Source organism: Cucurbita pepo, chromosome 12, assembly GCF_057944985.1.
Source record: "Cucurbita pepo subsp. pepo isolate OVF chromosome 12, ASM5794498v1, whole genome shotgun sequence".
NCBI classification, from domain to species: Eukaryota; Viridiplantae; Streptophyta; class Magnoliopsida; order Cucurbitales; family Cucurbitaceae; genus Cucurbita; species Cucurbita pepo.
In genome coordinates, this window is record NC_141809.1 from 13,358,411 (window position 1) to 13,372,030 (window position 13,620).

The window sequence follows — 13,620 nt, forward strand, 5'->3', positions numbered from 1 at the left end:
AAATTTGAGTATTTAATCGAATACTTTTATACTCGAAAACCCAAATTCGGAAGTTCTTACTTCATGTAATGTAATCTTTATATGTAAAATTAAATTTTACAGTAGACTATAGTAATTTTGATACCAATTACGTGATATTGGTGCTCATTCAACCGGGAAAATATGTCACAATTCAATTAGATTAGTCGTGGTTTGTGCCTACTAAACACGACCATATGCAGGCACTCGGTAGCATATCGTGACATTCAAATGATATGTCGTTAGCTTATTGAAGTCATAGGCTTCAACACCTATTAAAACATCGTAGAAGATAATCATTCGAAGAGATAATTAAAACGACTCGAATAGATTACGGCGTAAACTTGTTTCCTATCCTAACTTAGATCTTGGTTTGAAAAGAAAATTGGTAAGAAATTGGGATTTGCAGAATGGGATCAGATCTAAATGATAGAAAATTAGAGAGAATCAAATCTCTGGCACATGATGTTGGTAGTAAATTACAATGAGAACTTGGATTGGGTTTGAACTGATAAGAAATCACTGTTTTACAGAACAAGTCAAATGGTCAGAAGTGTATATATACGCGTCAAATTCTACACTTATTCTATCATTTCCAGCAACTAAAGTTCTACAAATCACAGTATTCCAACCCTACAACTACCTTCTAATTCTCTATCACTACTAATCTCATCGGTTTCTTGACTTCTACATTATTGAAAAATCATCATCAAGTCCATCTAGTTCACCTTTTAGATTGTGTTGATGGATGATCAAAACCGAGGTCTTAGCGGAGAATTCAGACCCGGAGAGAACGTCCCCTATAGGACCCAGTTCTGGACATTGTTGCCAATCATTCATCCCGTAAGTTAACACCGAGTTCACTCCCCCACCTCGACCTACGATTACGAGAGTGTATTGACCTTCCAGTGATTTCAAAGTAGAATACGTCTCTGCGGAACTGGCCATGTGTTTTTCAACGTAAGCGACGTGCCCACCAGCCACGTGTCGTTCGTAAAAATAAGCAAAGCATTCGTCGTCTTGTCTCATTTCCTCTTCCTGCTCAGCAACACTGATCCTGTAAGTCCCAGCTCTTCTTGCAGCATTTTCTGCATCAGCATCCACCAAGAATCTAATCACAGAGAGTTTAACTCCGGGATGCCTAGCTACTCGACCTGCGTAGGCTAATGCTTCTCGGTCGTCTTTACCGCCAATGAAGATCACTGCCACGTTCAGGGTTACGTACGACCTTGAAATTTTCTCTACTGATCCAAGACCTCGATCCACTAGGATTCCCACGGAACAAGGGGCGTGTCTGATAACCTGTTTGAATGAATTTTGTTAGAACAAGCACCGATGACAAAGTTCGTACGAAAAAACAAATTCTCAAAATCCGATTTCTTCGCACGACACATCCTATATAATCAACCAATTTCCTAGTAGTTGTGTATATATCATACAATTGTCATGTCATACTAATATACTTGAAATGAACCAGTTCTAACTGATTGAAGAATTACCAGTCCTTCAAAGTCATTACCTTGCGGTTCACATAGCGGAAACCTGCTTGGCCCTCGCTCAACGACCCATCTCCGCGCTGGTTCTTGTGGAATGGCAGTATGATAAGAGCACCCAACAAGTCCTCCGCTAAAATGCAAATGTCTTGTGCCATACAATTGAATGCTGAGAGAGCCAACATTCTTCTAAGGGTAATTCCATCTCCATTTTCATCTACATATCTCTGAAATGCAGTAGTAACTTGGTCTCTCATTTGAGTCACTCCTGTGTGGGTTACAGTTACAGTGTCCACTCCTTCACCCTGCACTAACGTGGCTGCTATTTCATCTGTAAGTTCAATCATGTCTGTGACATATACAACAACTCCAGGGTTAGCCGTCCCCCGAGAAATCTCCATGATGTTAATGGCTGCTCCAGTGTTATGAGGTCCATGTATACATAACAAGATCTTAAGCTCACTTGATGGATCAAGCAATTCGAGAGCCATTCGATGTGTAGGTGTGCGTTTCCTCGCCCTTCTAATTATATGAGCTACAACTTTTGGAGCATGCACGACTGTGAAGAAGATTACAAATACCATCGCAATGCTCGTAGATGTAGATATCTTTCCAGCCTGCATTTGTTCATCATTTCTAAGGTGAAATAGTTTCGCTTTTAGTATAGTATTTATCAAGATGAAAGTGCATTAGCAGAAAGTGGTGAAGCCTTGAGCAAGTGTACTTACTATTTTTGCAGATATGGCCAAGTATATATGAAAATGGCCCTTCATGGTTAACAGCAGCCCAAGTGCTACAGATTCAGGCCAATGAAACCCCAAAATTGCCCCAGCAATGACAGTACCAACAACTTTTCCTACGGTTACAATAGCAAAAAGCAGAAGTAATCTGACCCATGTTATTATTTGTCCAGGCTCAAAGTCACTCAACTTGGATTCAACCCCCATCCAAAAGAAGAAGATGGGATAGAAAACAGTAGTAAGCAGGTAGTTAATTTTTCCAATTGCCCATCTTGATACTCTACCTTCTCGAGGTAAAAATGTTCCAGCCAAGAATGCACTGAGCGTCGGGTTGTAACCAAATATAGTAGGGCAGCAGCAAAGGAAGGCCATGAAAGCAACTGCAAGAACCAGGTGAGGACCCTTCATAGGTTTACCCTCGGGGTTTTCGTTATTCACCCAGTTCATGAATATTGGTGAAACCTTCGCCGCCATTATCATCTGGATCAATAGAACAAAACCTAATTGAAAACCATTTATAATGGAGAGACGCGTCTCTTGGCATTGGCAAAATAGATAACCTATACAGATTGCGAGAGTGGATATAAAATCAGAATGCATTCCAGCAGCAATAACAAGTCGGCCTATATCCGACCTGCCTATTTTAAGATTGGTGATCAAACGGGTTAGCACAGGAGAAGCTGTGCTAGAGAGAACAGTTGAGAGCGAGAGGATGAAACTGATCTCTTTCGACTTCGAAAAGCTAATAAATGGGATTGTGGAACAGGCTAAGATGAGTGTTGAAATCATTCCGGCATAAGCTACTTTAGCATCACGTGTAGGTGCTTTGAAGAGTACACATGGATCCATCTCCAATCCCAGCACAAACATATAGCATGTCATACCAAAGTCGACAATATAACGCAGCGTCTTATGTATTGACAGATCGAGTTCTTTCCTCATGAAGTTTCCAACAACCAAACCAACCTGTGCGTTCATAGACGAACATTATAAATCAAAAGCATTTAAACTAAGACCAACAAGGCAGTTTGGTCTGCAAAGCTTTTCATTGGGGAAAAGACCATTGGTGTATATAAAACTTCCATGACTTAACACAGAACCCTGTTCTTGGTGTTATTAGAGCGACTTGAAAAGCAGAAGCCACTCATGAATACACTATCAGTCTCTCAAGAACCCAATACAGTGGATCAATTTTGACCATAAACAAATAATAACAATCATAAGGTAAAATATATATATATATATATATATATAAACAGTCCCTCCTCTTTTGAGTTTTTCTCAATTTATGTGAGATTCAACTAATTTCCCTTCAAAATTTGACTAACCTGACAACAAATCCGTTTTTTCAAAGGGACGATTCAATGAGACATAAGTTTAAATTCAGAGTGACCTGACTGAAAATCATAATAATAGTAATAATAATGGCAGATTTTCTACCATTTCCTCATTTCCATCCTACTGTTGTTCTATGCTGGGAATGTGAATTTTTGAAACATCCAAAAACCAGAACCGTTATCAGAAGAATCAGATTACACTACCAAAAGCAGACCTAAAATGTGAGGAATCAGATTATTCTACCAAAAACGAGCCCTAAATCTCAAGAATCGATGTGAAATTTGAAGAGAAAAGAAGAAGAAGAAGAGGCTTACGATCGTATCAGAAGTAGTGCGAGGTTGAGAAAAAGGTCTCAAAAGGTAATGCACACCATTGCAGAGACCCATCATGAGAAAGAAGCCCAAAATAGACTTGGTCGCCCGCCCGAAAATTTCAGTCAGCCGAATGGTGCATGTATTACCTGCTAAGGATCGCGATGGCTCATGAACCCTAGTCATCGCCATTGCGTTTCTTCTTCTTCCTCCTCGCGGAACTCCCAATCACCATAAAAATCCCTTTTCTGCTCTGCGAGAAGATGCAGAGAAACAAAATTGTACCCTCGTTTTGCCTCTTCTCTGCGATTAAATTTTTGTTATTGTCGATCCTATTTTTTCCCTTGGAAATGATGAAGGATTTCACCATTGTTGAACCAACAGAGATGTTCCTTGTTCGAGTGGCTGGGATTTTCGGCTTAAATTAAGCAGAAAATTAAGGAGAAAATTTTGGTATCCGTTATCGCCTTTTGTTCTTCCCTCGTCTTTTCTTAATCTTATTTTAAGAACGTCAGCTATGAATCTATGGTTTGCGTGGCTATTATATACCTTAACGCCAAGAACCTATTACGATATATTAATCCTTTTTCTAATTTCATTATATATATATATATATATATATATATATATATATATATATATGTATATATAGTCACGGTCCTACATTTTTTACCGTGCGGCGTCGTGATCTTGACACGCTCACGACTAGCCTTGAGGGGAATTAAGCCCCATCGCCTCGACTTTGTGGCTTCGTCGGACCTTAGGCGAGGTTTGTCTTCGTCAATCGAACATCACTTGTGCGGAATCCAAGCTTGTTCAACCACACACGCCGCCTGCGCGTGCATGTTCAGTCATCTGCGACACATCCGACTTGCCTCTATGCTAGGCCAAGTCATTCGGCTCGACCTTGGCTCTGCTCAGGCCAATGTCTCTCAATGCAACGTCTCATCTCATCTTGCCATCTCGATTCCCATCGACAGGGTCCATATGTTGTAAGCTGAGTTCGGGGGTGTTATTGTCTATAGTTGACATTTATGGTAGAATCAATCCAGGGCCAAGAGGCAGTGGTTCACCGTGTGACGGATGACAGTAGTTCCAAGTCTGCTTATCTACTGCTAGTGAACTTAGTCAAGAAATAATATATACAAATTTTTCATATTTTATTTTATTTTATTGGCTAAGTTCACAAGTTGGAGATAAGCAAACTCGAACGGTTGTCATTCGTCACAGGGTGAACCACTGCCTTTTAGGCTCCTGATTGATTCTACCATAAAGGTCAACTATAGACAATAATTCTCCCCGAACACAGTTTCACATTTCATCGTATTGGGTTGGAATCTCATTCTAACTAAGGATTCTTGTGGTTCTAGATAATCCAGCTACAAGAAAACTAGGAATAGAGAGCTTTCTCCTCTTTTCCTTCCGCCTCTTTCGTCTGTTGGTTTTAAAAACGAGTTATTGTCCTTCTCCGACCCTTACTTCCCAACCACGAGTCGGAGGGAGTTATAGGAGCTCTGTACGTGTTTCTCAACGTTTTAAGGGTGTAAGACCAAAATTGCAAACTATGGAGTAAAAGATAAAGAACAATATGAAAGATTCGCCAAATATTGTATTTTTGAAGTATGGTAAGTCAATTCATGCACTGGCTAGAATCGATTCATAGTATAAAACATTGAAATATTTGAAGGGAATTATCGATATAAAGGCAAATTGTTTACAGAGCACGTCCAACTTTAGGTTGAAGGTCGTACCCGACGTTGATTGGACGTAAAGCACGACGAATCGAATGTATTCTCTTAAATATTGTTCATTTATTAAAGGTAACTTAGTTAAACTCGTAGTCTCGTTCCACCCTGGATAACTATTGTTTGATATGTAGTACTGTGTTTAAAAAATACATTTAAGATTTAAAAAGTTTCATTAATATTCTTCCACCATTTTATATAAAAAAAAATTAAAATACATTTATGGTGAGTAATTAATATGTTTAATATATATATATATATATATATATATATATATATATATATATATATATATATATATATATATTAATATTTACATTAATACTATTTAACTTTATAAAAAAAGTTCAATTTTTTTACCATCAATATAAAAACGAAAATCGTCTATCGACAGCTCATAGATTATCTATAAACGTTTAATGTTATCATGGGAAGTTCGTGAGTATTTTTTGAAACGTGGTATTAACGGTAAAAGTATTTATGAACTTTTAAAAAAAGTTTAAATATGTTTTTTAAGATTTTATGGCAATTTTTAAGTTTTTTTTTTTTTTTAACGAGACTTGTAAAAGTTCAATTGTATTTTTGAAATACTCTTAAACGTATTCTTAAAATAAAATATTAATGATTTTCATTTAAAATTAAATATATATATATATATATATATATATATATATATATATATTAAATTGAAGTATATTGTTGAAACATTCGAATAATTTAATTATTCAAATAAAATATAATTAATACATTATATTTTCAACTTAAAAAAAGTACGAACTAAAAATTATTTTAATTAAATAAATTTCATTATCAAGCTCAACCCATAAACGCTGGAACCACCATAGACTAAAAAAAAATATTTATATATTTATATATTTATGTGGTTTAGAAATTAGATTGACCTTTTGGTAATATGCCAAGCCATTCAAAATAAAAGATAAAACTTTTTATCTGATATTTGAACGAGGGGCTGTCCCTTGCCGTACACGTGGCATGTGATCTTGACCGATTAGGTACAAAAGTTGGGCCCTCGTCCATCCGACGGCTGACAAATTTTCCAAATTGAAAAGTCAAATTACATTATTTTTTAAATGTCAGAGTCAGAGACGACATTCAAAGAGAAAGCGTGCATCCGTCAAAGCCAACACTGACAATCTTACATCTGATGTTTGATTTGCCACGTGAACGGCTACGATCGCGTCTTCAAAAGTTGATCTCACATGCAGTGAATTTATGAATTAAACGGAACGTTAAATATTTAATTTAGCTAATTTAGGATTTATCTTTCTGAAAATTTGAATTTTGAAAATATTAGTTGTTAAAAAAAAAAAAAAAAAAAACATTCAACTTTGAAATAATTATAATTTTAGAAAATATATTATCTTATTAAAGATAAATCACGAAAATTATTTATAGTTATCGATTAACGTTAACTTATGTGTATCAAATCTTTTATGTGATATTATTTATAGTTATATTAACTATTACGATTCGTTTTATTAATTCTTGGCCTTCTCCTTTTCTTTTGGATTCCTTTGTTCGACAATTTACCAATCTTATTGGTATGACTAAGTTTTAAGGTATAATTCTAATACCATATTAGATGAACACAACTCTCCACAATGATATGATTTGTTACATTTGAGGATTTGTCAATCTTATTGACACGACTAAGTTTTAGGGCATGACTCTAATACTATGTTAGATTAACATGACTCTCTACAATAGTATTATATTGTACATTTTGAACATAAGCTCTCGTGGGTTTGCTTTGAGCTTCCTCAAAATGCCTTATACTAAAATATTATTTGATTATAAATCCATGATCATTCTCTAAATTAGCCGAAGTGGGACTTTCATCACCCAACTGTTAGTAAAGTTTTTTTTTTTTGTTTATAGAATAAAGAGGAAATTTATATTTAATTTAATAAAAAAAATATATAAGATATATTCCATAACTAATATATTTTTCAAATATTAAATGATTACGAATATCATATATTCCATAATTCAAAGTAGAAATAAGTTGCACTAAATTCAAACACATACAAATAAGTTGCACTGGAACAAACTATCAATTTTTCATGATTTTTTTTAATAGAATTATATTTTATTACATTTTTTTTAAAAATCTATTAAATGTTTATAGGAATTAGCATCATGTTATATGTAATATAAAGTTTAAAAAAATCGAAGTTTAAAGGTCTACCGAATAATAGAAAGTTTATGGACTAAATTTGTAAATTTATATATTTTTTAACATAAAAAAAAAATGAGGATATAATATTTATGGAGAAATTTGAACCAATTTTAGTGTTGAGATAAATGAATTATTAATTAATTTTTTTTTTTTTTAAAAAATGGCTTTGTATAAAAGAGGCTTAAAGAAGAAAATGAAGCATTCGGGTGCACCGCTATCTTCGTTTCCGCTGTCTGGATTTTGTTGCCGTCTTCCGCTATTGTCGAAGCAGAGAGAAACAAGAACAGTCCCATTTTCACACACTAAAATATTGCAAATTCTTCGGACCACTTTGCGTATCAAACTCTCTCTCTCTTTTCTCTGCTTAAAAGCTATTATACTTCGTTGACTACTTTGGACTCCGCTTTAAACCTGATGATGAATTCTCCCTTTTCCTATTTTTCCAGCTTGTCGCTTCTCAAATCCGTCTTTTTCGCCGTCGCCGTCGCCGTCGCTGGTCATCTCCCCCACCCACTGCTATCTTCCATTTATCCAACCTTTTTGTGGTAACTGATTCTATGGTTCTGTACTCATTCTGTTTGCTCCTTGTACCTCTTGGGTTTTGAGGCTAGGGTTCTCTGAAGCCCTAGCTCTTGGGACATTATCTTCATATGGATTACCGGCGGAGGTTTATGAAGTTTGTAGTGTAATCTTCTTTACGTGGGATTTCTTTATCCTGGTTGTTGTTGTTGTTGTTGTTGCTATTTATTTGATTTTGAAATGAAGAGGTTGAAATCTTGCGACGATCTCGACTCGTACGCGGAGAAAAATCCGGGTAAGGATCTTGTGTTGAGTCGGTCGTCGTCTTCACATCGAGTATTTTATCATAAATCCGAGGCTATACGGAAGAATCTGTCGTCTTCGTCTGGTAGATATTATCGGGATCGATCAGGGGATGAGGATCGGGAAGGTTTGAGGCTGGTGCGTAAGCGATCAGATTATGACTTTGAGGGGTTTGATCGGCGAAAAGGATTTGATCGGTTTCGGGAAAGTGGAGAGAGTAGGGGCTATGCTGGTAGTAGTGGCGGTGGAGGTGGAGGTGGAGGAGATCGTATTGCGCCTCGCAGGTCGGAAAGCTACTCTGGGTCTCGCAGAGAGTACCCTAAAGGGTTTCGATCAGAGCGGGACAGGTCTGGGAGAGAAGGTAGTGTATCTTCTTGGCGGAGATTTGGGAGTTGGAATAAAGAAGTTGATGAGGGAGCAAGAAGCAGAGGTGGGGGTGTTGGAGGATTGGAAGAGAGAGGGAGTGCGAGGAATTCTCCCAAGGGATTGAGGGATGTGAAATCACCGTCTCTGTCTAAAGATTCAAGTAGTGAGCAATCTAAGTTAAGAGCCTCACCTAGTTTGGTTTCAAGGGGTGTGAGAGCCCAAGAATCGAAGTCCAAGTCACCAACATGGTCGAAGGACTCGGAGAGCGAGCAATCGAAGAGCGTGGAGGTGAAGAAGGAGGAGGATCTGCAGGTTGAAAGTGGGAATAACAGTGAAATGGAGGAAGGAGAATTAGAGCCTGATCCCGATGCAGAACCTGCACTTGCACCTGAACCTGAACTGAATGTTGAACTCGAACCTGAGCCCCAATCCGAAATTGGATGTGAAGCTGAATCATTTCCTGAGAGTGAAGATAAATTGGCAGCAATAAAGCATTTGGAATCTGATAATGATCAGGGGGAGCTTAAAAGTGAGAATCAAGTTCAAGATCAGAAAGATAGTGTTGTAGGAGAGGCTGAATTGTTGGATAATGGCATGGATGTGACTAAAGAAAACGAAGCTTGCAGCGATGAAGCTGGTTTATCAGAGAGTCGGAATGTATCGAATAATTTGAGGAGTTGTACTAAGGATGAACTCGATGTCATGGCTGATGAAGGTGACAAGTTGGAAGACAGTTTAGTTGATGAAAGAGAACGACGTAATGGAGCAGATGAAAAGGACTCTTTAGGGACTTCGGTTCACTTGGATGAGAAATGCAAGGAAAGCAAGGACATTGATCTTGAAATTAAGACTAGCGATTTTGATGATGCAGATAAAGAGGTAGAAAATGAATCATCGGACGGCGTGAGAACAAAAATTACCGAGGCACTGACTCAAAATTTTAGAGATAAAGGAAAAAGTGTGGCTGTTTGTTCTTCAAGCTCCCATGCTGCATATTCTGCAGAAGATGGAGCATGGATAGACAGAGAACATGGTGCTACTGAAATCTGTAGGGACAGTGATATGGAAGGGCCAAGTACCAGGGGGTTTGAGTTGTTCACAAGATCTCCCGTTAGAAAAGTCGAGAAACTGGATGAATCTGGTGATAGTAGGCAGAGGGACCAAAAGCTCATGCTCGAGCCCTTTGATCTTTCTCTAAGCTTACCAAATGTTTTGTTACCTATTGGTGCTACTGGTGATCCAGTTGCAGCACCCAGTTCCCCAAGTCGAGGAAGAAGTGTCCAGTCTCTTAGTAACACTTTTTGCACTAATTCGGATGGATTTGCCCCGTCAATGTCTTTCTCAGGGTCTCACTCTTTCTTTCACAACCCAAGCTGTTCTATGAATCAGAATTCAATGGACAACTTTGAACAATCTGTTGGAAGTCGTCCAATATTTCAGGGAATTGATCAGGCTTCTCAAGGAGCTTGGGTGGGACAGTCACAAAATGAGTCTAAGTCGAAGGAACTTCCCTTATACCAAAATTTTTTGATGAACAGCAATGGCTGCATTCAACCATCTCAATCATCACATGGTATTTCAAACGTTCAAACCATTCTGGGTCGCCCTGCATGTGAGGAAGAAAGCTCAAAAGTTGTTAGTGGACTGGATAGACAATTAAGCTTTCATAAACATTTGGTCGGTAATTCAAAGTCCAACGATGACAATAGATCGTCTTCTCTAAGGGTAGGATCTCATGATGGTGGATTAGCTATTAATTTGGAAAAGAAGAGAACAGTGAAAGAGAGCAGTGGTAGTTTATATAGAACTGGTAGTTTGAAGGAACAGGAAAAGCTTCTTATTGAAGCCGTAGTTGCCAGACTAATTACTGAACCAGTGGATGAAATGTCTAAGAGATTTAATGAGATGACAGGTCAGTTCATAGAACATCTGAGAGCAATTATTTGTAATATCTTGTCCGATGCAGACAAACGTGGTCAATTATATGCTATCCAGAAAGCACTGCAAAATAAGTCGAACATCACAATGGATATGCTTCTTAAATGCCATCGAGTACAGTTGGAAATCTTGGTTGGCCTAAAAACTGGTCTACCAGATTTCCTTAAGGACACAAGTGCTGTTGGATCGTCCGACTTAGCCGAGATCTTTCTAAACTTAAGATGCAAAAATATGACATGCAGGAATCTTTTGCCTGTGGATGAGTGTGATTGTAAAGTTTGTGCACCGAAAAATGGATTTTGCAGTGCTTGTATGTGTCTCGTTTGTTCAAAATTCGATATGGCATCTAATACATGTAGTTGGGTTGGCTGTGATGTTTGTCTTCACTGGTGCCATGCGGATTGCGCCTTACGTGAATCTTACATTAGAAACGGTCCTAGTGCGATGGGGGACCATGGAGCAACTGAAATGCAGTTTCATTGTGTTGCCTGTGATCATCCTTCAGAGATGTTCGGGTTTGTGAAGGAGGTTTTCCAAAATTTTGCTAAAGATTGGACGGCTGAAACTTTCTCCAGGGAACTTGAATATGTTAAAAGAATTTTTTCTGCTAGCAAAGACGTGAGAGGGAAACAACTTCATGAACTTGTTGACCATATGCTGGCAAGATTAGCCAATAAGTCGAAGCTTCCTGAGGTGTACACTCATATTATGGCTTTCATTTCTGGTAAGCTAAATCCATTTTTGTTGTTCATGTTATGCCTTGAAATTGACAATGATATCCACGGACACATTGAAATAGTCTTATTCTGTATAATGCTTGGTTAGTATGTTGGAAGTGTGAGAATTTATCTTGCCATTGTTCCATATCCTGTGAATCCTTCCTTTATTTTCTGAGACAATATGCCTCCGAGCCATCGATATGAATCGAGAGATATTGGGATATGCCATCATGGAAGTACTTTTATTTTCTCTGCAGCACGCCCTCTTGATTTGATTGCTCTAGCATTGAAGCCTTTTGTAGCAGATTGGCTTATGGGTTTCATTGTGAGACTGTCTGTTCTTTTGCAGGAATGTTCCGTGATAGTTGACCGAGTGTCGGTTGCTTAGTATTGGAAATTTGGAACTATATGTACTTGTAGTAGTGACTAGAAGCAATCTGTGAAACGGAATGTTGCTAATTTTCACTTTTTTTTCTGTTTCATGTGTGATTTCAGGCGCTGATTTCCCTAAGTTAGGCAAGACACCACTTCAAGCTGGAAAGGATCCATCAAAAAGCAGCAACGTAGTTTCAGGATCATGTCAGGAAGCTCCATGGTTGAAATCCATATATTCTGAAAAAGTCCCCCAAATGGAAAGATCCGCGAATGCTCTTCCTAGTCTAAACTATGAACGGAGCGACAAACGAGTAATGGAGCCAGAATTGCAGCTAAGTTCTCACAGGGAGCCCCTTTTTGATGAACTGGACAGTATAGTTAGAATAAAACTTGCCGAGGCCAAAATGTTTCAAGCACGAGCGGACGATGCTAGAAGAGAAGCAGAAGGTTTAAAGCGCATTGCTATTGCAAAAAACAAGAAAATAGATGAAGAGTACACAAGTAGAATTGCCAAGTTGCGTTTGACAGAAGCTGATGATATTCGCAAACAGAAAATCGAGGAACTCCACGCTCTAGAAAGAGCTCATCGAGAATACTCTAGCTTGAAGGTACGGATGGAGGCAGATATTAGAGATCTCCTTTTGAAAATGGATGCTACAAAACGGAACCTCCCAGTGTGATTGGTATAACTGGGATTCTTTCTGCCTCATCTCGTTGGAAGTATTTCAAATTTATAGGCTTATATATTTTCAATCCATCGTATTAGTTCTTCTAGGTTCTACCCTCTATTTTTGTACTGCTAACTAAAGTCTGTACAGCGACTTCAACAGCATTTGTTCATGTATAAACAATGCCATCTATGAAAGCAATCCGAAAGAATTTTAATCGGGTTTTCGTCACTTGTAACCCAACTATATCTCAAAGCATTGTTCTGGAGCTGTGTGTTCACAGATGAAGATTAACTTTCGGGACTTTTATTAACGTCGAAGTTGTCATTTTGGATGTCGCTCGAAAGAAACAAATGAGATGGACTACCACCTGTGTAAGGTTGAAAACTTGTTATTTTAGTAATGTGGGAGCCTGAAACTTCTTAGAATTCATGTTTATTTGCTGTTCTCATGTACTTCTCTTTTCTTATTTGAAGCAGACGATACACCCCAGCGCTCGAGCTCGAAGCTTCCATATCATGCTGCAAAGCTGTCTTACGACGACGATCAAGAGGTCTGAATTTGTCTTATATTGTTGTCATCTTTATTTACACATTATAAAGCTTAATGTTACAATTCTGAAGTGGTTTTCGTTAGGAAAGTTGTGGGTTATAGACTGCAAGTTGCTCTTTCAATTTTAAGCCATCATTATTGACTTCTAGAAATTTGGCGACAATTTGTCTATGCTGATGTCGATAGGCACTGGGAAAGAACAGATATACATATAGATATTAATTCCGTAGACTTCCCCCACCATGCAGCTTCAATTATTGCAACAAATCCAACTTCAAGGTCGAGTCCTTTTATCTTTATAGGAACAAGAGAAACCTGCTTTGGTCAAACTAAAC

General features: G+C 37.8%; 2 protein-coding genes across 2 annotated transcripts; one reads left to right on the plus strand and one right to left on the minus strand.

Moving 5' to 3' along the window:
* Positions 1-420: 420 nt before the first annotated feature.
* LOC111806427 (cation/H(+) antiporter 28) lies at positions 421-4,417 on the minus strand. Its single transcript, XM_023691738.2, has 4 exons — positions 3,904-4,417; positions 2,240-3,217; positions 1,538-2,128; positions 421-1,320 (listed from the first exon to the last, which is right to left on the minus strand). Exons 1-4 carry the CDS (start codon positions 4,090-4,092, stop codon positions 706-708), a joined length of 2,373 nt encoding a protein of 790 aa, XP_023547506.1. The 5' UTR covers positions 4,093-4,417; the 3' UTR covers positions 421-705.
* Positions 4,418-8,033: 3,616 nt separating this feature from the next.
* Positions 8,034-12,964, plus strand: LOC111806698 (protein OBERON 4). The gene is made up of 3 exons (XM_023692109.2): positions 8,034-8,180; positions 8,292-11,695; positions 12,186-12,964. The coding sequence occupies exons 2-3, from the start codon at positions 8,605-8,607 to the stop codon at positions 12,743-12,745; spliced, it is 3,651 nt and encodes a 1,216-aa protein (XP_023547877.2). The 5' UTR covers positions 8,034-8,180; positions 8,292-8,604; the 3' UTR covers positions 12,746-12,964.
* The last annotated feature ends 656 nt before the right edge of the window (positions 12,965-13,620 follow it).

Bases quoted from the DNA above. Each gene is read 5' to 3' on its own strand.
- LOC111806427 (XM_023691738.2), bottom strand. From the start codon at position 4,092: ATGGCGATGACTAGGGTTCATGAGCCATCGCGATCCTTAGCAGGTAAT. The intron at 2,129-2,239 runs GTAAGTACACTT...GAACAAATGCAG, and splicing joins TGGCCATATCTGCAAAAATA to GCTGGAAAGATATCTACATC. The intron at 1,321-1,537 runs GTAATGACTTTG...TCATTCAAACAG, and splicing joins TCCGCTATGTGAACCGCAAG to GTTATCAGACACGCCCCTTG.
- LOC111806698 (XM_023692109.2), top strand. From the start codon at position 8,605: ATGAAGAGGTTGAAATCTTGCGACGATCTCGACTCGTACGCGGAGAAA. The intron at 11,696-12,185 runs GTAAGCTAAATC...GTGTGATTTCAG, and splicing joins TATTATGGCTTTCATTTCTG to GCGCTGATTTCCCTAAGTTA.